This window comes from Coregonus clupeaformis, unplaced genomic scaffold (genome assembly GCF_020615455.1).
Source record: "Coregonus clupeaformis isolate EN_2021a unplaced genomic scaffold, ASM2061545v1 scaf0440, whole genome shotgun sequence".
Taxonomy (NCBI): domain Eukaryota; kingdom Metazoa; phylum Chordata; class Actinopteri; order Salmoniformes; family Salmonidae; genus Coregonus; species Coregonus clupeaformis.
In genome coordinates, this window is record NW_025533895.1 from 10,457 (window position 1) to 32,911 (window position 22,455).

Below are 22,455 nucleotides of genomic sequence, written 5' to 3' on the forward strand. Positions count from 1 at the left end.
AAAAACGGGGTGCCGCTGAAGACTGTACGAATTGATGCGTACGTTTGCCTCTTCCCCACCCCCCTCTCCCCCTTTTCTTTCTCCCTCTTCCTCCGTCAAGACGACTTTCACTTTTTGCCGTCGGTACGGTCACAAAATCAACTGAGGGCTAGCAAAGGATGCACTTCGAGGGAGAGAGAAAGAGAGGGAGAGGAGGGCGTGATTTGCATATTCTTAAGGAATGGGGGAGCGAGAAGGAAGAGGCGCAGAGAGAGCCAACACTCAGAAGAGGGAGGGGAGGGAAGGAGAGAAGTCCCTTTCTTCAGTTTTCTCTTCCCCCACTCCAATGTAGGATCACCTTAACAGTGCATTCGCCTACTATAGGCTACTTTGCATGGATCCTGTATACACATAATAACTCTCAAATTACAGAATCTTACGTTCTCTCCCTTTGTTCTATAACTTCGCCCCACCATTGTATTGATAGGCATATGGCTATAGCATGCAGCCCAATGTGTAGACAAACAGCATCGAACTGCATCATGCCATAATAGTGCATTCTTAAAGTTTCAGTGTCCATTCTATTCATGCCTAGAACGGGGTTCTTATTTGAGTGCATAACCCTTTCCCCTAAAACCTAGGCCTACCCCGTTCCTTCTGCTTCCACCTTTCCCTCCCTCACCCTCTCTCGGTCTACCTCTCTTAACTCTGCACAGTGTCGGGGGAGGTAGCTACGGTGTGTCCAGTCAAGCGGTTCTGCAAACCACCTCCCTACTCTCTTCTGTCGTTTTTTATTCCCCCCTTCACACAGCCCCTTGTCCCGTCTCCTATTGTGTAGTAACCATAGTAACCATATGGAGGAGCGACCTACTACGCTTGCGCGCCTTTTACCTTCACATACAAGGCCATGTCTCGCGCTCCCTCTGCTGCTGCATTTAGAACATGCAATTGATATACCTGCAACAATGTATATAACAATGTAGCTACAGTTGATACATTGTTAGTATGATGCAGCTTGTCACTGCGTACAGTGCGCATTACACGTGTCAGCCACACCAGGGGCTTATTTAGGAGGATGTAACTTTACAGGGCTTTCAGATATACATTTATTAGTGTATGTAGAACGAACAAAATTATCTATTTAATTAAGAATGGGTAAATGTGGCAGCCCAATGCATTTCTACCTGCAACGTTCCACCCCATTGAATGTAGTGGCACAGATGAGATGCAGTAGCCAATATTTACATTTTAGTCATTTAGCAGACGCTCTTATCCAGAGCGACTTACAGTTAGTGAGTGCATACATTTTTCATACTGGCCCCCCGTGGGAAACAAACCCACAACCCTGGCGTTGCAAGCGCCATGCTCTACCAACTGAGCTACACGGGGTACAATATAGCCTATAGCCAGCCTAAAGTAGAGCTTTCATTTTAATTATCTCCAATAATAATATAAAATAAAACATATCACATACAAAACACGCAGACACAATTGTGGCTGATGTTTACATCATAAGTGTTCATATCTTTATTGATTGGATGGTTTCTGTAGTTAGCTTTTAGATGTAAGTGGTAACAGACAATTATGTGGCAGGCTTTTAGATGTAAGTGGTAACTGAAAGGTTGCCTAAGAGGGAAGGAGGGGAGGAAAAGGGAAGGTTAGGCAATTGAGGAAATTGAGATGGGAAAACTCTTTCAGGCAAAGGGGAGGAGAAAAGAGAGGGATGGAAAAGAACAAGGGAACAATACAAAGGGGAGGAGAAAAGAGAGGGATGGAAAAGAACAAGGGAACAGGTAGAGGAATGTGTGTGTATGTTTTGAGAGAGAGAGAAATACTGCTTTGTGCACCACACTTATGTCTTGTTTAAAACCAATCAGTCCGGCTGCATTCTGCACTAGCCTCCAACTCATCATCTTATCAAACATGTAGCCTCCAATACATCAGTGCGTTCTAAGTGATTTAAAGGCTAATTCATCTGAATGTGTTTTTCAGTGCATCTCTCTCTCTCTCTCTCTCTCTCTCTCTCTCTCTCTCTCTCTCTCTCTCTCTCTCTCTCTCTCTCTCTCTCTGTGTCTGTCTGTCTCTGCTTTACTTTTTAAGGGGGTAAGAGTTGATTATCGGTCTGCTCTCTCTGTCTGTCTGTCTTATTCAGTCTGTCTGTCTCTCTGTCCATCCGACCATATGTCTGTCTGACCTTCTATCTATCTATCTATCTATCTATCTGTCTGTCTGTCTGTCTGTCTGTCTGTCTGTCTGTCTGTCTGTCTGTCTGTCTGTCTGTCTGATGTCTGATGGATTCATTGTATGTATTTATGTATATCTGTCTGTGTACATGTGTCTGTCCATCTGTGTTAGTCCGTCTGTGCCCTGCAGTGATGTGATGTGTGTCTGTGATTCTGTGTCAGTGTCCGTCAACCCAGAGGAGCCTTAGAGGGCAGCGGGGTTCCGGAAGTTGTGCCCTGCGAAGCGAGCCTGGTCCCCTAACTCATCCTCAATCCTAAGAGAGGATAAAGATGAAAAGAGGAAGATGGAGACCAGGAGAAAGACAAAGTGTTCAGAGAGGAACAGACAGACAGACAGTTATACAGACTCATACAACAACAACCACACACAGTGAGTAGGACACCAACCTCATGAGTTGATTGTATTTGGCCAGCCGCTCTGATCGACAGGGAGCTCCAGTCTTGATCTGTCCCGTGCAGAGGCCCACCACCAGATCAGCGATGAAGGTGTCCTCTGTCTCACCTGAGCGGTGGCTCACCATCACCCCCCAGCCATTCTCCTGAGCCAGCTTACACCTGGAGGACAGACAGAGAGAGATACACAGAGAGACAGACAGAGAGGGGGAGAGAGAGAGAGAGAGAGACAGATACAGAGATGGAGAGAGAGGGAGAGGGAGAGATACACAGAGAGACAAATAGAGAGGGAGAGAGAGAGAGACAGATACAGAGATGGAGAGAGAGGGAGAGATACACAAAGAGACAGAGAGGGAGAGAGAGAGACAGTGACAGATACAGAGATGGAGAGAGAGGGAGCGATACACAGAGAGACAGACAGAGAGAGAGAGAGAGAGAGACAGCGACAGATACAGAGACGGAGAGAGAGGGAGAGACAGAGAGAGAGGGGGAGCGTGGTGGATGAGGTGAGTTCTCACCTTTACAATGTAAAACGCATTGAAAATCATTATATAAAGGTCTATATATAGGGTTTACAATAACATAAAACGTGCTCTAAAATCAATACACAATCTGCGTCCCAAATGGCAACCTACAGTATGTATTCCCTCAATAGTGCACTACTTTTGTCCAGGGCCCATATTGCACTAGATCAGGAAAAGGGTGCCATTTTGGACACACTCTAAAAAGGGAATCTGCTCCACACTCCCCTCCCTGACTCACGCCTGGATGGCTTCGGTGACAGAGCCGATCTGGTTGACTTTGAGCAGCAGGCAGTTGCAGGCCCTCTCCTCCAGGGCGCGCTCTATCCTCTTGGGGTTGGTGACGGTCAGGTCGTCCCCCACCACCTGGATCCCCACGGAGGCTGTCATCTGGGACCAGGCCGGCCAGTCATCCTGGTCAAACGGGTCCTCAATGGACACCACTGGAGGAGAGAGGGTGAGGAGGAATGTTAGTGAGTGTTTGTGTGTGCTGCAACCAAAACGCAGGTCTTGATGGAGAATAAGGGTAAGGACAGAGGGAGAATTAAGGTGACCTGGGGACCATGCCTCTAGACACTGATCTAAGGACAGTTTTGCTTTTCAACCCCTAATGGTTAATGTTACAATTTATGAGCAGTAGATTTTCCTAGATCTGTCCCTAAAGGAAAGATCTACCTAGAGTGAAGGAACTTACTCTACCATGTTAAGGAGTGTGTATGTGTGTGTGTGTGTGTGTCTGTGCCTACTCTAGCTTATTAAGGGGTGTATGATGGGAGTTGGTTGATTAGCTCAAGACCCACTCATGGCCCATGGTGGATGGGCTCAGAGGTACAGCGTGTCAGTCTTAATGGGGATTTCAATTACTGCCTTTGACTGGACACGCTATACTATCATCTCCCATATCTGCCATTACATGCTACACTCCTCAGAGAGAGAGAGAGAGAGAGAGAGAGAGAGAGAGAGAGAGAGAGAGAGAGAGAGAGAGAGAGAGAGAGAGAGAGAGAGAGAGAGAGAGAGAGAGAGAGAGAGAGAGAGAGAGAGAGAGAGAGAGAAAAGAGAGAGAGAGAAAGAGAGAGAGAGAGAGAGAGAGAGAGAGAGAGAGAGAGAGAGAGAGAGAGAGAGAGAGAGAGAGATTGGACGGCCTCCCCTCGTTTCCCGACACCAGTTAAGGAGGTTTTAATTATGCGCTACAGTGCACATTTGGCAAGGTGGGAGCTGCACTGATGTAGCCCTGTCCCCCATCACTGGTGCTTATCCATGTCTCTATGGCTGTGTGTGTGTGTGTGTGTGTGTGTGTGTGTGTGTGTGTGTGTGAGAGAGAGAGAGAGAGAGCTTCAGTACAAGACATCAGTGTTATCATCGGAAGGGGAGTAGCCTAGTCAAACATAGCATGGAACAATTAACCATGTTAGGGTGACAGGTACACACACACACACACCTGGGTAGTCATTGACGAAGCCCTGGTACATGTCGCAGAGCTCCTGGGCGCTAATGTGGCGGTCTGCGTTGGGCGGAGACTTGAAGTCCAGGTCGTACTTGCCCTCTTTGTAGAACTCAGAGGCTGCCACGTCCATCCCGATCACCACCTTGTCTGTGAAGCCTGCCTTCTCAATGGCTGTCTTGATCAGATCCAGGGCTGCACAGGACACAGGGACAGGACACAGGGACAGGACAGAGGGACAGGACAAAGGGACAGGACAGAGGGACAGGACAAAGGGACAGGACAAAGGGACAGGACAGAGGGACAGGACAAAGGGACAGGACAGAGGGACAGGACAATGGGACAGGACAGAGGGACAGGACAGAGGGGCAGGACAGAGGGACAGGACAAAGGGACAGGACAGAGGGACAGGACAGAGGGACAGGACAAAGGGACAGGACAGAGGGACAGGACAGAGGGACAGGACAGAGGGACAGGACACAGGGACAGGACAGAGGGACAGGACAAAGGGACAGGACAGAGGGACAGGACAAAGGGACAGGACAAAGGGACAGGACAAAGGGACAGGACAGAGAGACAGAGGGACAGGACACAGGGACAGAGGGACAGGACAAAGGGACAGGACACAGGGACAGGACAGAGAGACAGGGAAAGGGAGTGTGACAAGAAAGGTGAGCAGGGAGATGGGGATGTTATAAAACAGTGAGTGATAAATCCAATGCTGGGGTACTGTGCTTGTCGTGTTCTGTCTCGGAAAGACAATGTGCTGTGTCTATTTATGAGACCAGTTCGAAAACAACCACTGGCTCCCACCCCTTCAGGATTTGCAGTAATATTGGAAATCTTGCCTACAGTGCATTCAGAAAGTATTCATACCCCTTGACTTACTCCACATTTTGTTATATTACAGCCTGAATTCAAAATGGATGAAATAGATTTTTATTCACACCCATCTACACACAATACCCCATAACGACAAAGTGAAAACATGTTTTGAGACATTTTTGCTAATTTATTGAAAATGAAATACAGAAACATCTAATTTACATAAGTATTCACACCCCTGAGTCAATACGTGTTAGAATCACCTTTGGCAGCGATTACAGCTGTGAGTCTTTCTGGGTCAGTCTCTAAGAGCTTTGCACAGCTGGATTGCACAATATTTGCACATTATTCTTTTTACAATTCTTCAAGCTCTATCAAGTTGGTTGTTGATCATTGCTAGACAGCCATTTTCAAGTCTTGCCATAGATTTTCAAGCCGATTTAAGTCAAAACTGTAACTTCAATGTCGTCTTGGTAAGCAACTCCAGTGTATATTTGGCCTTGTGTTTTAGGTTATTGTCCTGCTGGAAGGTGAATTTGTCTCCCAGTGTCTGGTGGAAAAGCAGACTGAACCAGGTTTTCCTCTAGGACTTTGCCTGTGCTTAGCTCTATTTAGTTTATTTTTATATTTAAAAAAAACTCCCTTGAAGACAACAATCATACCCATAACATGATGCAGCCACCACCATGCTTGAAAATATGAAGAGTGATATTCAGTAATGTGTTGTGTTGGATTTGCCCCAAACATAACGCTTTGTATTCAGGACTTGAAGTTAATTTCTTTGCCACATTTTTTGCCGTTTTACTTTAGTGCCTTATTGCAAACAGGATGCATGTTTTGGAATTTTGTATTCTGTACAGGCTTCCTTCTTTTCCCTCTGTCATTTAGGTTAGTATTGTGGAGTAACTACAATGTTGTTGATCCATCCTCAGTTTTCTCCTGTCACGGCCATTAAACTCTGTAACTGTTTTAAAGTTTCCTTCCTCTCCGGCAACTGAGTTAGGAAGGATGCCTGTATCTTTGTAGTGACTGGGTGTATTGATACACCATCCAAAGTGTAATTAATAACTCCATCATGCTCAAAGGGATATTCAATGTCTGCTTTTTATATTTGTACCCATCTACCAATAGGTGCCCTTCTTTGCGAGGCATTGGAAAACCTCCCTGGTCTTTGTGGTTGAATCTGTGTTTGAAATTCACGGCTCGACTGAGGGAACTTACAGATAATTGTATGTGTGGGGTACAGAGATGAGGTAGTCATTCAAAAATCATGTTAAACGCTATTATTGCACACAGAATCCATGCAACTTATTATGTGACTTGTTAAGCACATTTTTACACCTGAACTCATTTAGACTTGCCATAACAAAGGGGTTGAATACTTATTGACTCAAGACATGTTAACATTTTGACATTATGGGGTATTGTGTATAGGCCAGGCTGTAACACAATAAAATGTGGAAAAAGTCAAGGGCTGTGAATACTTTCTGAAGGCACTGTAAGCCAATTGGAAGGCTGTTTCCTTCCCATCTGAAAACACTGAAAGCTGAGGGTCTACAAAGTTCGTTTTCGGACCATGCAGTAGTGTCTTTGATATGTCTTTCCTCCTGTCTATCTCACCTTCAGTGTTCTCCAGTATGTTTGGGGCGAATCCCCCCTCGTCCCCCACGTTGGTGGCGTCCTGGCCATACTTCTCCTTGATCACTTCCCGCAGTGTCTGGTACAGCTCCGCCCCCACACGCACAGCATCCCTGAAAGACTCCGCCCCTACAGGAAGTACCATGAACTCCTGCATGGCCAGCTTGTTGCCCGCATGAGAGCCCCCGTTGATGACGTTAAAGGCCTGAGGGAGAGGGGGGCCAGGGGAGGAGAGGAGAGGGAGACATCAGTATTTGTCCATTTACAGCATTTATTCATTCCTTTATCCAGTTGTTCCTTCATTCATTTATCCAGTTGTTCCATCATTCCTTTATCCAATCATTCCTTCATCCAGTTGTTTCTTCATTCCTATATTCATTCATTCATTCATTCATTCATTCATTCATTCATTGACAGAGACAACTGTCTGAAGCCTTCATCTTATCTTTTTTTACAGAGTAGGCTATGGTTTTTGGTCAAATGTATTCTATGACAGTCAACTGAATACAGGTGAAAATGTAACGGTAATGAACTCACAGGAACTGGAAGCACTAGCTCTGTGTTTCCTGCTAGGTCAGCAATGTGACGGTACAGTGGGACACCTTTCTCTGCGGCACCAGCTTTGCATATGGCCAAGGACACACCCAGAATAGCATTGGCCCCAAACTGAGCTGAAGGGAGCAGAACGAATAGGTATGAATTAAGGGAATGCTCAGATTGAAAAAGCACTGGTTAGAATAAAACCTTCATACGCCAGCTCTTGAGACCAGGACTGGTCTAAGCTGGTGTCTCATACGTGGTTCATACAGGTTGTTACTTACACTTGTTCTCAGTGCCATCCATCTCTATCATGATCTTGTCCAGTTTCTCCTGTTCCACCACACTGACCCCCTGCAACACAACACATCTTAGAGAGCTGATGAGACATCTTTCTCTCTTTCTCTCAGTTACAAATACGCCCAAACAAACACACTGCAACACAGGACACAACCCACACACACACGTGGGTACACACACACGCTCACTACCGCACTCACCGACTGGATGAGGGAAGGACCAATGGTGTCATTGATGTGACCAACAGCCTTGAGCACACCTAGGAGAAGGAGGGATATAGTGAAGGATGAGAAGAAACAGGATGAAGAGGAGGAGGAGGAGACAGGACATTAGGATGAAGAAAAGTAGCTCATTCTGCGCATCACTCAGTCTAGTCATGTTCATGTTCCTCCTCACTGTGCTCCCATAAATCAATATGGCTTACTGCCCATACCTCTCCTAGTGCCCATCCATCTCCTAGCACATTTATCTACCCCCCCTCCCCTCACACACATACACACACACACACACACACACAAACGAGCATGCACAAATACACACACACACACACACACACAGCTTCCTCAGCCCTCACCTTTGCCCTTGTAGCGGCTCTTGTCTCCATCTCTCAGCTCCAGGGCTTCATAGATGCCAGTAGACGCTCCGCTAGGCACAGCTGCCCTGAAGACACCTAGAAGGAGGAGGGAGAGATTTGAGGGAATGGAGGGGTGAGGGAAGGGAAGACAGAGGGGGGAGGGAATGGAAGGGTTGAGGGAACGAGGGAATGGAGGGGTGAAGGATAGAGAGGTGAGGAAAATGCACATTAGCCAGTTGATAATGGAATATCACAAATAATCACACCATGTAGCGATAATGAAAATTGCCAGTGTCTCACCTTTGTCAGTGTGCAGGTCCACTTCCACTGTGGGGTTCCCCCTGGAGTCCAGGATCTCCCTGGCAACAATGTTCACTATCGACATCCTGTGGGGAACACACACAGAGACACACACACACACACACACACACACACAGTTAGAGGCAAATATAATACACATACAATTCATTCTCACCTCTAACAGACACGCACACATGTACACACACACACACGTACACACACACACACACACACGTACACACACACACAGCACCTTTCATCCTCTCTTGTAGCACATACAGTACACGCACCACCCTTCCTTCTAACACAGCCTTGTTCTAAAACAGCCTTGTTCTAAAACAGCCATGTTCTAACACAGCCTTGTTCTAAAACAGCCATGTTCTAACACAGCCTTGTTCTAACACAGCCATGTTCTAACACAGCCATGTTCTAACAAAGCCTTGTTCTAACACAGCCTTGTTCTAACACAGCCATGTTCTAACACAGCCATGTTCTAACACAGTCATGTTCTAACACAGCCTTGTTCTAACACAGCCTTGTTCTAACACAGCCATGTTCTAACACAGCCATGTTCTAACACAGTCATGTTCTAACACAGCCTTGTTCTAACACAGCCTTGTTCTAACACAGCCATGTTCTAACACAGCCATGTTCTAACACAGTCATGTTCTAACACAGCCATGTTCTAACACAGTCATGTTCTAACACAGCCATGTTCTAACACAGTCATGTTCTAACACAGCCATGTTCTAACACAGCAGAGGGATTTCTGCATTACCAAAACAAGCTTGAGAATAAGGGGGAGAAAGATGAGAGGAGCAAGGGAACGGTGGTAGAGATGATTAAATTATTAAACCCCCCTTTGGCCAGAATGATGAATATTTTGAGATGGGGAAGGGAGAGCAGGACAGACATAGGAAGACACAGACAGAGTGAGAGATTAAAATGACCTCTAAAATGTCTTTGCCGGAGACATAAACATGAGGAGAGGCTTAAGTAGACAATATAGAGAAGACTTACTCTCTCTCTCTCTCTCTCTCTCTCTCTCTCTCTCTCTCTCTCTCACACACACACACACACACAACTGGCACACACTGACGCATAGTCAGGAAGTAAATGCTGTGAAACAGATGCACTCTAAGCACATACAGCGACACACACCACACCGCAATTGACAGGCCAACTATCAAACACATTCAACACCGAACCATGGACTAGTAGGACACACACACAATGCGCCGTCATTCCTTGAACACACACACACACACACACACACACACACACACACACAGTCAGTGAGTTCACACACATAAGCTGATGCAATTTAGAATGGTACCTGTGCTGTGTAGTCAAGGACTAATCAGAGGATATGGGCCGGTGGAGGGATGAAATGAAGAGAGCAGAGAGACAGAGGAGAAGAGACTGAGAAGGATGGAGAGGAAGGAGGGAATAGATGTATTTTGTTTTCCATTACCTGCAGTCTGTGTGAAGCTTGGTAGGGAAAGTGAGAGAATGTGAGCGAATGAGAGAGAAGGGGCGCAGGGAGGAGGTAGGAAAGGGGAGGGGGGTGAGAACGTGCGACAGACGGGGGAGGGGGAACGCGCAAGTTATTGGAAGATGCAGAGGAAAGGGGAGGGAGTGAGACTGGATCAAGGAGACAAAAAGAGGAGAGGAGAGAAGGATTCAGCATAGCAGCAGTAGGCACCGAAAAAGAGGGGTTGTGTGTGTTATGTTTTTGGCTTGAACCCAGAGAAATGTCACAAAATAGAATAGGAGAGAATACAACATGTGATACAAAACACAATCCCCCACAACCCCCCTGTCCCATCCCATTATGACACAGTCAACACACTGCACCACAGCAACACAGCTACAGCCCTAGGCACTGATGCTCAGTATAATGGTACACTAAACACTAAAATTACACATTAATTTATGCATACATTTGCTGGAACAATATTTTCGCAGATGTCATGAGTACTAGTCAGCAGTGATGTAAGCCCTGATAAGCTCACATACACAGAGAACAGGCAGAAACAGACGGCAGGGTTGGCAGGAGTGTATGCTGGGACATACTGTGGGATGCATGGGCTTAGCTTGCTGTGTGTATCTGCTAGAAAGAACATACTGGAGGATGCATTCACTTAGTTAGCATTAGCATTCATCTTCCAAGACATGCTGCAGGCTGCAGAAATCTGTTAGTATGGCTATCAGCTTTGTATAGATATGTGGATTGGCCTTGTATAGACTGTAGTGACCAAACTGTAGGTTGTATTTGGATTAGCCTTAGCATGCACAGTATAGGAGGGGAGACATTGAACTCCCTGTGGTCCAGGATAGATGGCCATATGGAATAGATACAGTGCCTTGCAAAAGTATTCATACCCCTTGGATATCTTCACATTTTATTGTTCTACAAAGTGGGATTAAACTGGATTTAATAGTAATTTTTTAAACAACAATCTACACAAAATACTCTGTAATGTCAAAGCAGAAGAATTGAAGATTGCTAGAAATGAAATAACTAAAATATAGTTGTTGCTTAAGTATTCAGCTCCCTGAGTCAATACATGTTAGAAACACATTTGGCAGTGATTATAGCTGTGAGCCTTCTTGGGTAAGTCTCTAAGAGCTTTGCACACCTGGATTGTGCAATATTAGCCCATTATTATTTTCAAAATTCTTCAAGCTCTGTCAAAATGTTGGGGGTCATGGCTAGACAGCAATTTTCAAGTCTTGCCATACATTTTCATGCAGATTTAAGTCAAAACTGTAACTCGGCCACTCAGAAACATTCACTGTCTTATTGGTAAGCAACTCCAGTGTAGATTTGGCCTTGTGTTGTAGGTTATTGTCCTGCTGAAAGGTGAATTCCTCTCTCAGTGTCTGGTGTAAAGCAGACTAAAGCAAGTTTTCCTCTAGGATTTTGCCTGTGCTTAGCTCCATCCTGTTTCTTTTTATCCTGAAAAACTCCCCAGTATTTGCCGATGTCAAGCATACCCATACCATAATGCAGCCACCACCATGCTTGAAAATAAGGAGGCAGTTACTCAGTGATGTGTTGTGTTGTGTTGGATTTGCCCAAAAACATAAGGCTCTGCATTTAGGCCAAAAAGTGTATTACTTTAGTGCCTTGTTGCGTACAAAATGTAGGCCCCGTGTAGCTCAGTTGGTAGATCATGGCGCTTGCAACGCCAAGGTTGTGGGTTCAATTCCTACAGGGGGCCAGTATGAAAACTATAAGTCGCTCTGGATAAGAGCGTCTGCTAAAATGTAATATGGATGTTTTGGAATATTTTCATTCTGTATATTTGTATTCTTCTTTTCACTCTGTCATTTAAAGTAATTATTGTGGAGTCACTACAATGTTGTTGATCCATCCTCAGTTTTCTCCCATCACATCTATTGAACTGTTTTAAAATCACCAATGGCCTCATGGTAACATCCCTGAGCAGTTTCATTCCTGTCCTGCAGCTCAGTTCAGAAGGATGACTATCTTTGATGTGTCTGGGTGGTTTAATACATAATCCACAGCATAATTATTAACTTGACTATGCTTAAAGAGATATTTAATGTCTGATTTGTTATTGTTACCCATCAACCAATCACTACCCTTCTTTGAGGCTTTCAAAAAGATCCCTGGTCTTTGTAGTTGAATCTGTGCTTGTAATTCAATATTTGACTGAGGGACCTTACAGTTGATGTATGCATGGGGGACAGAGGAAGGGTTAGTCATTAAAAAATCATGTCAACCCCTATTATTTCACACATAGTGAGTCCTTGTAACTTATGTGATTTATTAAGCAAAATGTTACTCCTGAACTAATTTACGGTTGCCTAAACAAATGGGTTGAATACTTACGCAACAAACATATTTGAGTTATCACATTTTTATTCATCTTAAAAAAAAAAAAAAATATTCCACTTTGACATTACAGAGTATTTTGAGTAGATTGACAAAAAAAAGACAAATCAATCAATTTGAAACCCACTTTGTAACAATAAAATGTGAAGCAATCCAAGAGGTCTGAATAATTTTGCAAGGCACTGTATGTGAATGAAGGCAGGAAATAGAGGACCAGGGCCAGCGATCTAGTGATGGGTCCATTTAACAGAATACAGAGATGAAAGATGGAGAACAAACAATAAATCACACAAGGCAGCTGTAAAATACAGAACCTCAGGGGGAGTAGATATCCAGAGGGAATGTGCCAAAGGAATGGGCGGAGGGCAGGGAGGATTTTGATTGGCTTCTTCTCTGGTGCGTTCCATCTGGATGTCATATGACCATCTGCAGCTATTCTGACACTAGGTAGTGAGAGCACGAGTTTACACACGCAAGAGAGTGAGTGTGTAGGGATGCGAGTATGTATGAAGGGATGGACTGTGCCATAAGACTAATACGATTTACTGTGGCATTTATAATAGAAACAAACTGTCCGGATGGAAAGGCATGCTGAATACTGAACAGATTCAACAGCAAAACAAAAATACAACAAAGTAACATTTTCACACGCACCAGGGTTGGGATCAACTCCACTTCAATTCTGCCAATTCAGGAAGTAAACTGAAATTCCAATTCCCATGGCTTTTCAACAACGAAAATGTGTATTGGAATGTCAGTTTACTTCCTACCTCGAAACGGAATTTCAGACAAGAGACTGTATAAAGCTAGAAAAACGGCAGCAAACTCCACTGCTCCAATACCACCTTTAGTAATATCAGTCTTCGCCAGGTCAAAACCTGTTCTAAAAACATAACCCATCCACTCACTATTCCATGACAAACCACAACACAGTGTGCAATTATCTAACAATGTTTAATGTTTGTTTTCATTAATTAGTTTAATTAGTCAACAGTATACAATTCAATTCACAGACACACTAGTGTCTACACAAACATATATGGACTGTACAGCACGTGTGTATTATGTAGTGTGGCAATGTATATATATTTATATAGTGAGGTGGGCAATTAACGCATGTAAAGTTGGAGGGTGGCTTTATATACAACTTGAGTGTGAGTAATCATGTGTGTGCATGTGTGTCCGCACGTGTGTATGTGAACGGTACAGCAGAGGTTGAACCATAATTGCGGGTATTGAGTGTGTTGGGTTCTGATGTGTGTGTGTGTGTGTTAAATGTATAGTTTTTATATAGACAGTCCCATCATATCAAACATCTTGACGGTCAGTCGTGACCCTCTTCTCCCTTCTTCGTTCACAGCATCAGGCAGATCCCCTCGGTCTCCTCTCCTCCATCCTTCTGCTCACCTTTCACCCTTGACCCCTGGCAGGAGAGAACACATGACATCATCAGTGGCTTCTTGTCCCTCGTCTCCTCCACTGATCTGAAAACACTGGCTATGTCAAAAGCAATATGGAGGATTCTTACTGGGAATGAGCTTTTGCCTGTCCAGTTGTTTAATGTCAGAGCAGATGGAGGAGTGGTGTAACATAAACCACTGTAGACTATTGAGATACACCCATTGACCCCAGACAGGCTAACAACTGGGACAGGACCAGTTCCAGACTGATCTCATCTGTTCCATGGACTTTGACTCCCCTAGTGGATTTATTTGAAAGGACTGGATCGGGATTGGCATAAGCAAAGACCATTTATCAAGTTGATGCCTATCCACTACTTTTAGATCAACAAAGGGTACAGGAATTGATTTGGGACTGTGCCGTGCTGTCCACAGTACACACACTTTTACAAAACACACAAAGACAGACATGCACACATGGACACACACAGGTCATGCTCCTCCTACCTCTCACCAGTCGTAGCGGGGGCGAGTTGCGGGTGGGGGGTGTCTGGGGGACTCGTGGCGAGGGGTGGGCGGAGACGAGGAGCTGGGTGGGGCGGCGAGGGCCAGCTGTTGCCCCCCTGCCCTCCTGTCCCGGCCGTAGTCTATCCCCCGTGCGTTTGGGGGAGGGTACCTTCCGGCCGTGCTCCTCCACTCTTCATTGAAGGCAGCAGCCTCACCTGAGAGAGGGACAGGGGAGGTGGGGGTCAGAAACCTGGCCAGACGTACCTCTAAACCAGGCAAGTCTAGCAATGGAAACAAACAGTTGTAAATACAGCCACTAATCCTCCATGTGCATTTTTTCCCCAAAGGAACATTTATTTATTATTACTTTGGGGTTATAAAATTGTGTATGGTCATACTGATTCTGCAGAACCGTAGTGAGTAGCTCCATGACTTACTCTCCTCCAGGTTGATGAAGTCCTGCCGTTCTTCGCGGTCGCCCGTGTGGCGGTTTCGGGAGCGTTCCATCACGTGACCGCGGTCCCAGATGTGGTGGCCGATGGCCAGGCGCTCCAAGCCGCTCTCGCTGTCACGCATTGATTGGCGCGTCTCGCGAATCTGAGGGGAGGAGGAAGTAGTGTTCAGCAGGCAGCTGGTAGTAGAGGACTGGGGTTGTAAACCCCTAATGAAAAATGTACATGCAATCACAGCAGTAGATGCAATTTGGCCCACTCTCTCTTACCCCTCCAGGTGCAGTCCTTAGTTCGCTGGTCTGCTGGTAGACTTTAGGGGCTCCCATGTCTGAGGAGGAGTAAGAGATGACTGTGGAGGAAGAGAACGTCTGACAGTTTGGCGAACCCGACATTCTGTCCTAAAGGGAAAGAAGATAAACATAATCCAGCTAGACAAGATGTGTTAAGTTTCAACCACTTGAACTCCTGTTGGGTCTTTGCTTTAGGCTGAGTTGTTGCTGGGTCACAAAACATTAACTATAAAATGTTTTTTTTTTGTGGATGCAGAGAATCTCCATTGAGGGTGTTCTTAAGCCCAGGAACAGGTTTGATCTGGATCTGGGAAAGCAGCAAGGTGAGGGAATATCAGGAATCTTTCTGGACATACTCACCATGTTCTCCATCATTCCTCCCATCATCCCAAACATGTCCATGAAGCCTCCTCCCTGGGGAAGGAACACATGAGGAAGTCAGTTATCTGATTCTGAAATTGAGAATTAGTTTTAAACATATTGGAACAGGGCCTTGGGTGCTTTCTGGGTGCTAAGAAGCAGAGAGAACATCTTGACACGCAGGGACAAGGACTCACCATTCCCATCATTCCAAACGGCTGCAGGGCTCCAGCCTGAAAAGCAGTAGGAGGTTATTTAACAGCAGACAACAAATATGCAGTAACAACGCAGTGTGGCATGAAGTACTATAAAATTAGTCTACACTATATATAATCAAAGGGGAAATAGCTATGGTGTGTTGTATACCTACCAGGGTTGGGTCAATTCCATTTTAATTCAAAAAGTAAACCTAACTCCAATTCAAATTCTAATGTTTACTCATTGAAGAAATTTTGAATTGTAGTGTACTTCCTGAATTTGAAATGGAATTGACCCCAACATCACACACTTACTAGAGATACACACAGAATAGTGACTGACTCGCTCTTTCTCTCTCAAACATGCACACACACACCTGAAGGTGGGGTGCACGGGGAGGCTGAATCTGCGGGCTGAGGGGGAAAGGTTCGTAGCCAAAAGACCCAAACAGACTCCTCATCTGTTGCCTGTGGGCTGCGAATGGATCCCTATAAAACAGAAACAACTTCTCACTGAGAGTACAGACCATGAAAACACACACACACACAGTAGTGAATAAGGAAAGGGGTTGCTGACATTATCGTGAACACTCAGGTGAGAAATCCACCGGTTTCCAGGTGTATTTTTGACCATGATTACTCATCATAGAATGAGAATATAAGGGGTAAACACATGTACTTATGTAAAAAATAATAAGCTAGACATAACCATGATCCAAGCCGTGATATAGTTTGGTAATTGGTATTTTATTAGGATCCCCATTAGCTGATGCAAAAGCAGCAGCTATTCTTCCTGGGGTCCACACAAAACATGACATAATACATTACATTAATAGACAAGAACAGCTCAAGGACAGAACTAAATACTCTTTTTTTTAAAGGCACATGTAGCCTACATATCAATACATACACACAAACTATCTAGGTCAAATAGGGGAGAGGTGTTGTGCCGTGAGGTGTTGCTTTATCTGTTTTTTGAAACAAGGTTTGCTGTTTATTTGAGCAATATGAGATGGAACGGAGTTCCATGCAATAATGGCTCTATATAATACTGTATGCTTTCTTGAATTTGTTCTGAATTTGGGGACTGTGAAAAGACCCCTGGTGGCATGTCTGGTGGGGTAAGTGTGTGTGTCAGAGCTGTGTGTAAGTTGACTATGCAAACAATCTGAGATTTTCAACACATTCATGTTTCTTATAAAAAGAAGTGATGCAGTCAGTCTCTCCTCAACTCTTAGCCAAGAGAGACTGGCATGCATAGTATTTATTTAGCTATATGATGTATGTAGTTACCTAATATATTCTGGCTACACATGGTGGCAGGAGATTAGGCCTTTAAATCTCAGAACAAACAACGACAATGACTTGAATCATTAAAGTGAGTATAAAACCAAGACATGCAGTTCGCTTGGATAAAAGGCAATGCGATACTCACATCATGTAAGGGTTGTCATCCACGTCATTTAAATATCGAAACATGGTGTTTTGGTTTGCTAATTAAGCTAGCTGGGGCTAGCTAAAAACGTAGTTTCTTCGGGCCTCAGTACAAAAAATAATGTAAGAGGACAGTAAATGTTCGACCTCTCATTCAGATATTTCGACACTTCTCTAGCACTGCGTACCGACGGACAATAGTGAGAAATGTGCAGCAGTATTGTTAGCAAGCTAGCTAGCCTTGCTAGCCACCTAGCATTCGTGTTAGGAAACTAGCCTGAAAACTAGCTTACAAATCAACGTTGGAAATGAGCCCCTTAAAGCAGACTTGTTTGCCGATAGAAAGTCTTATATTGCTCACGCCTAAGTACAACTTAAAACATTGGCTAGGTTTTTCCTAGCAAGAGATAGCTAGCTAGCTATTTTTCCACTGTTGATTGCACATGAAAACGGAAGTCAAGCTGACAAAGGAAGCCAAAACGTCAGGAATCCAAAGGAAGAAAGATGTTGTCTCCACAATTTTTCAACAACCTGACCGTTACAAACGCCTCTCTTTTGTGCAAAACATGCACATATCCGTTCAGAAGCCGTGACGCTAAATGTCACCGAATAAAAAACAAATGACCCTGCAAAACGCCAGTAGCCCGCAAGCTAGAATTAAGCGAAACGTCAATAAAAAAAAAAGGGGGGAGGCAACATCCGGAAATGACGCAGCCTAGTCGACAATGAGGATAGAATGCAAGAAGGGCAACATGCCTTGCCCTTGCTAATGTGTAATATCTGTCAACGAATGTCACTTCTTTGGCATCTATTTAGATTTTTTAAAATTGTATTTGTATTGAATGTCACTAAAAAGAGCAGGTGACCGGGTGTCATTATGTCACTGGTTGACATAAGTGATCTAGAGCTTCAAATCGTCATCAACTATCTTTTTTTCTAAAGCATAGTCTTGATATGACAGTAAAAACATAACATTTTAAAACAAGGCTCAAAAACAATTTTAGGAATCAAAATATTGCCAAAAGTTACAGAAATGTGAGAACATTGCGCTCTACAGGCCTTGCTTTTGAGGATCAAACTACTGTTGCATGCATGCTCAAAAGTTGTGCCAACTGTCAAACATGTTTTTGACGTTTCAACTTAATGTCAGGTGCACAAGTACAGTGAAATGCCTTCTTGCAAGCTCCAAACCCAACAATTCAGTCATCAATATCAATGTAGCACTAAAAATAACATAAGCTAGAACAAAAACACATACAAATAAGAAGAACACAAGAAAGTAAGAAGCTTTCTTGTGCATTCGGAAAGTATTCAGACCTCTTGACTTTTTCCACATTTTGTTAGGTTTTTAGAAATTTTAGTAAATGTATTAAAAATAATAAACTGTTAGATTAATTTGGATTTTAAGAATAATGACTAAAGGATTTCACCCCAAACACAGTATAAATGTTAGAATTATCATGTAGTGTCAACCCACTAACAGAGGGGGCGGTACTAACCATTCAAGGGGGAAGGCGGAAACTGTTTAGAAAAGTCACCTAAAGGTGGGAGGAGTCAAGTCCAAGAGGTATAAAATCGTCTGTTTGTGTCATTGGTGGGAGAGCTCTCTCCATGAATAAAAATACAGATAAGACTTGTGGGTTGTGGACTTTGAATCATTGATGATTAAAACCAGAGCCTTACAACCTCTGGTAATGATTCAAGCTTAGGTTGAATTAGAGATATAAATTCACATGACAGATTGGTCCTTCTGAGCGGAGCTTAATACATCTTTATCGTTCTAAAGACACCGAAACCCGTGCACGGGCGGGTGATAGCATCCGTAAAAGAGTCCTGGCCTTCGACGTTAAGGTTATAAACAGGCCGGTGATTACTCTTTATGAACGATAAAGACGTTAACAAGTTTGAAAAAGCATTTTAATCCAGACTGCGAAGAAAAGGTCAGTAATTTTTATTCATGGATTTTGGTAAAATGATTTGAACTTGTATGAGAATAAGTGATTCTTGTATGAGGGCAGAGAATAGTTACCAAAGTCAAAGGAAGTAATAATTATTACGAAACAGGGAGGGTCCGCAATTGACCCTAGGTAAATAGCTATTACCAGAATAATCTAGTCCGAAATGACAAGGGGTGAAGGCCATCACCAATGTAAACTAGTTTTTTTATTGAGACTGTACTGGGTACAGTACTACGATAAAACAGGGAAAGGGATGATTTTCGTCGTGTGCTATGGATAAACGGGTCAAAAGTCGCGTATACGACTGTGGATTTGCTAGAACTCTGTGTGTTTCATGAAACTAGAGCAGTTACGACCTCTAGGTTACAAATAGGTTTAGCAAATGATTGTATAATGTTGTGTACGTGTGAGACTTAAGAATCCATCAGTATACGTGATAATTATTTCTAGGAAGGAGCTAAAAAAATAGGTCGCGTGAGAAAAAATGGTTATCGACCCCTTTCATGAAACCGTAGTTTTAAATAAAAGCTCTGGGTTAGGGGTTAAATAATTTTAAATGGTTAATTACAAAAGCAAATCATACGTTGGCTCAAAAGACGCACTAAAATAATAGCTCCTAGAACAATAATTCTGGGAATTATTACTAAAGGGGGGATTTTTATTTTTCCGCCATGGGAAATAAAACTTCTAAAGAGATCGAAGAAATATGGTTTATGGATCCATTTGTGAGAAGAGGTATGAATTTATTGGGCATCTCGAAGAAAAAAAAGTTAGTAGGCAGATGCATATCAAATGAATTTGAAAAAACAGCGAAAGGAGGGGCTAGAGACAGCGAGTGTTTTTTTAAGCGCGAAAGTGCTTCAACAGTAACAAAGGAAAATATTTGAAAAAATGATTCGTGTCAATTAAGAATTGGCTAAAAACACCACAAAGCGATTATTTGAGAGGTAGCTATAAAGTCCAACGATGCATATGTATGAACTTTCGCACTCAAACGTAGACGTACGTAATGAGTGAGAAAGTAGAGAACAATACATTTGCATTTTTGGTCATTTGGCAGACGCTCTGGTCCGGAGCGACTTGAAGAGCCAATAGAGGTTTGCATGGAACTATTCTGTTGTGTTGGGCATTTGAATGGCATAAGGTGAAATATGTGTGTATGAGGGAATTCAACGGCGGGTATGAATGATAACCGGATACTACTTAGTATTTGGTTGGTTAGATGCTGAATAAAAGATTTGAGGCGTGGTTATGGGGTAACTAGGAAGACGCACGTACTCAATGGGGAATGGGTGTAGGGAGAGAGTTTTTTTACGTGTATTAAAAGTTGCATTAGATAGGTCTATGAAAATATGTTACAAGTACGAATGACATTATTTCCTAATAAGGAAGATTGTAGGGAAGTTTCCCGCGCCTCCCCCATAATGTAGGAAGGAGCAGGAGAGGGGGGGGGAGAGACAGTAAATAAGTTCAGATGGTAGGAATGTCATGTATGCTGATCAACGATATCAAGCATTTGTTTTATTGATTGGGGCCGAATCAGAGAGAACTGTTAAAGATATTGAATAGCGAACTGAAATGGGTTAGCGGGAAAATACAAATAGTTGGAACATTTTAAAACGATAATTTATTTTCGTTACAGGGAAGCAAGTGGCATTGGCTGTTGTGCTGGGGGAATAGCGCCAGCCTGTGGTGGGTTCTGGATTTGTTATAAATAACTTTATATTTTAAACTAAAGTGATGGAATAGACTACAATTATAACATCAGAAAAAGGACAATATAATTCGTAATAGTTATTATAATTATTATTGATAGTTATTGCAGTTATTATTATCCTGAGTGGCGCAGTGGTCTAAGGCACTGCATCGCAGGGCTAACTGTGCCACTAGAGATCCTGGTTCGGATCCAGGCTCTGTCGCAGCCGGCAGTGACCGGGAGACTCATGGGCGGCGCACAATTGGCCCAGCGTCGTCCAGGGGAGGGGGGTATGGCCGGCAGGGATGTAGCTCAGTTGATAGAGCATGGTGTTTGCAACGCCAGGGTTGTGGGTTCGATTCCCACGGGGGGGGGGCCAGTAAAAAAATAAAAAATAAAATAAATAAATACATGTATTCACTAACTGTAGGTCGCTCTGGATAGGAGCGTCTGCTGGGTGACTAGAATGTAAATGTATTATCATTGATTCAGTAATGATAGGAGGATAGAGAGGGAAGAGGCAGGAAAAGCTAGAGAGAGTAAACACAGAGAGTTTAAAAACAGGGAGTTAAAAAGATTAGAAAACTACAATAAGCCAGGGAGGCAGGTTAAGGGTAGAGTTAGATAGAGAGAAAGAGGTAGTAAGAGCTATAGAGGGTGTAGTGCACCCTAAGACAGGAACAGAGGGGTTCAGGAGGAATTTGGAGAGTTTAGCAGCAAGCTTTAAGCTAAACACAGGGGAAATTGAGAGGACAGTCAGAACCCTAGTTGGGAAAGATTGGGCAGCTGTTGGGGGGCAGTGGGTTTCAGGGGATGCCAATGGAGCAGTCCTACCATGGGCAGATGATGGGTAAAATGTTGGGAAAATAACTGAGTTGTGTAATAATTTAAGGGCACCTTACCATCGACATGCTGACTTCTCCAAAGTACATGAATGTAAACAGGAAAACAGTGAGACCATCAGCCAAGTGAAATACCTGAGCCTCCCCAGGGACAGGGAAATGATACTCCGTACCATCAGCAGCTAAAAAATAGCATTCCTTAGTGGAATGAGACCAGAAATAAGCTGGAATATTAAGAGGACTTTAGTGGGATGGGGAACTACTTCGTTAGCCGAGGTCAAGAGATATGCAATCCATCATGAGCGGAATAGTAGACAGGATAGAGTAAGAAAAATAACATACGGGAGCTGAGTATTTAATGGCCACTAGGGGAAATAGCTGGTAGAGGTAGAACTCCAAAATAGAAGGGGAGAGAGATTTTCTTAGGGGGTGGATCAAATAATTGATAATGGATCATTTGAAATGAGATCACATGTAGCAGATTTAGGGTAATCAATTAAATAATCATTGTATACTCGAGGAATTTTAAGGGACTTTATGGATTAGTTATAAGGAATTAGGTGATACAATCATTATTCATGGGTTAGGACTGGGGATATCTGTATCATGTTTTGTGTGTACTACCATCTTTAGATTACGGATGGTAATTGAAGGTTAACAAAATGTATAACCAGGAGAAAGAGATTAGCTTACCTCATTGGAA

At 43.6% G+C, this 22,455-nt stretch overlaps 2 protein-coding genes across 4 annotated transcripts; both read right to left on the reverse strand.

The window, feature by feature from the left end:
- Positions 1 to 2,237: 2,237 nt before the first annotated feature.
- LOC121585498 (gamma-enolase) lies at positions 2,238 to 10,280 on the reverse strand. 2 transcript variants are annotated; one of them, XM_041901837.1, is made up of 11 exons: positions 10,226 to 10,280; positions 8,752 to 8,837; positions 8,452 to 8,547; positions 8,078 to 8,136; positions 7,862 to 7,931; positions 7,578 to 7,711; positions 7,023 to 7,245; positions 4,575 to 4,772; positions 3,378 to 3,579; positions 2,610 to 2,777; positions 2,238 to 2,476 (listed from the first exon to the last, which is right to left on the reverse strand). In XM_041901837.1, exons 2-11 carry the CDS (start codon positions 8,834 to 8,836, stop codon positions 2,407 to 2,409), a joined length of 1,305 nt encoding a protein of 434 aa, XP_041757771.1. In that variant the 5' UTR covers position 8,837; positions 10,226 to 10,280; the 3' UTR covers positions 2,238 to 2,406. The 2 variants fall into 2 exon arrangements, with proteins under 2 accessions (XP_041757771.1, XP_041757770.1); XM_041901836.2 differs by lacking the exon at positions 10,226 to 10,280 and adding an exon at positions 10,088 to 10,201.
- Positions 10,281 to 13,554: 3,274 nt separating this feature from the next.
- On the reverse strand, positions 13,555 to 17,943 carry LOC121586200 (myeloid leukemia factor 2-like). Of its 2 annotated transcripts, none has more exons than XM_045215416.1 (8): positions 17,258 to 17,943; positions 16,200 to 16,311; positions 15,823 to 15,858; positions 15,626 to 15,679; positions 15,245 to 15,373; positions 14,961 to 15,120; positions 14,531 to 14,738; positions 13,555 to 14,039 (listed from the first exon to the last, which is right to left on the reverse strand). In XM_045215416.1, exons 1-8 carry the CDS (start codon positions 17,299 to 17,301, stop codon positions 14,027 to 14,029), a joined length of 756 nt encoding a protein of 251 aa, XP_045071351.1. In that variant the 5' UTR covers positions 17,302 to 17,943; the 3' UTR covers positions 13,555 to 14,026. The 2 variants fall into 2 exon arrangements, with proteins under 2 accessions (XP_045071351.1, XP_041758651.1); XM_041902717.2 differs by having other exon boundaries at positions 14,524 to 14,738.
- Positions 17,944 to 22,455: the final 4,512 nt, after the last annotated feature.

Coding starts and splice junctions, on each gene's coding strand:
- LOC121585498 (XM_041901837.1), bottom strand. CDS start 8,836: ATGTCGATAGTGAACATTGTTGCCAGGGAGATCCTGGACTCCAGGGGG. Junction 8,137..8,451: donor GAGCCGCTACAAGGGCAAAG/GTGAGGGCTGAG, acceptor TCCTTCTCCTAG/GTGTGCTCAAGGCTGTTGGT. Junction 3,580..4,574: donor CTTCGTCAATGACTACCCAG/GTGTGTGTGTGT, acceptor TCTCTCCTCCAG/TGGTGTCCATTGAGGACCCG.
- LOC121586200 (XM_045215416.1), bottom strand. CDS start 17,301: ATGTTTCGATATTTAAATGACGTGGATGACAACCCTTACATGAT. Junction 15,859..16,199: donor CCCGTGCACCCCACCTTCAG/GTGTGTGTGTGC, acceptor ACTGCTTTTCAG/GCTGGAGCCCTGCAGCCGTT. Junction 15,374..15,625: donor GAGGAATGATGGAGAACATG/GTGAGTATGTCC, acceptor CTTTCCCTTTAG/GACAGAATGTCGGGTTCGCC.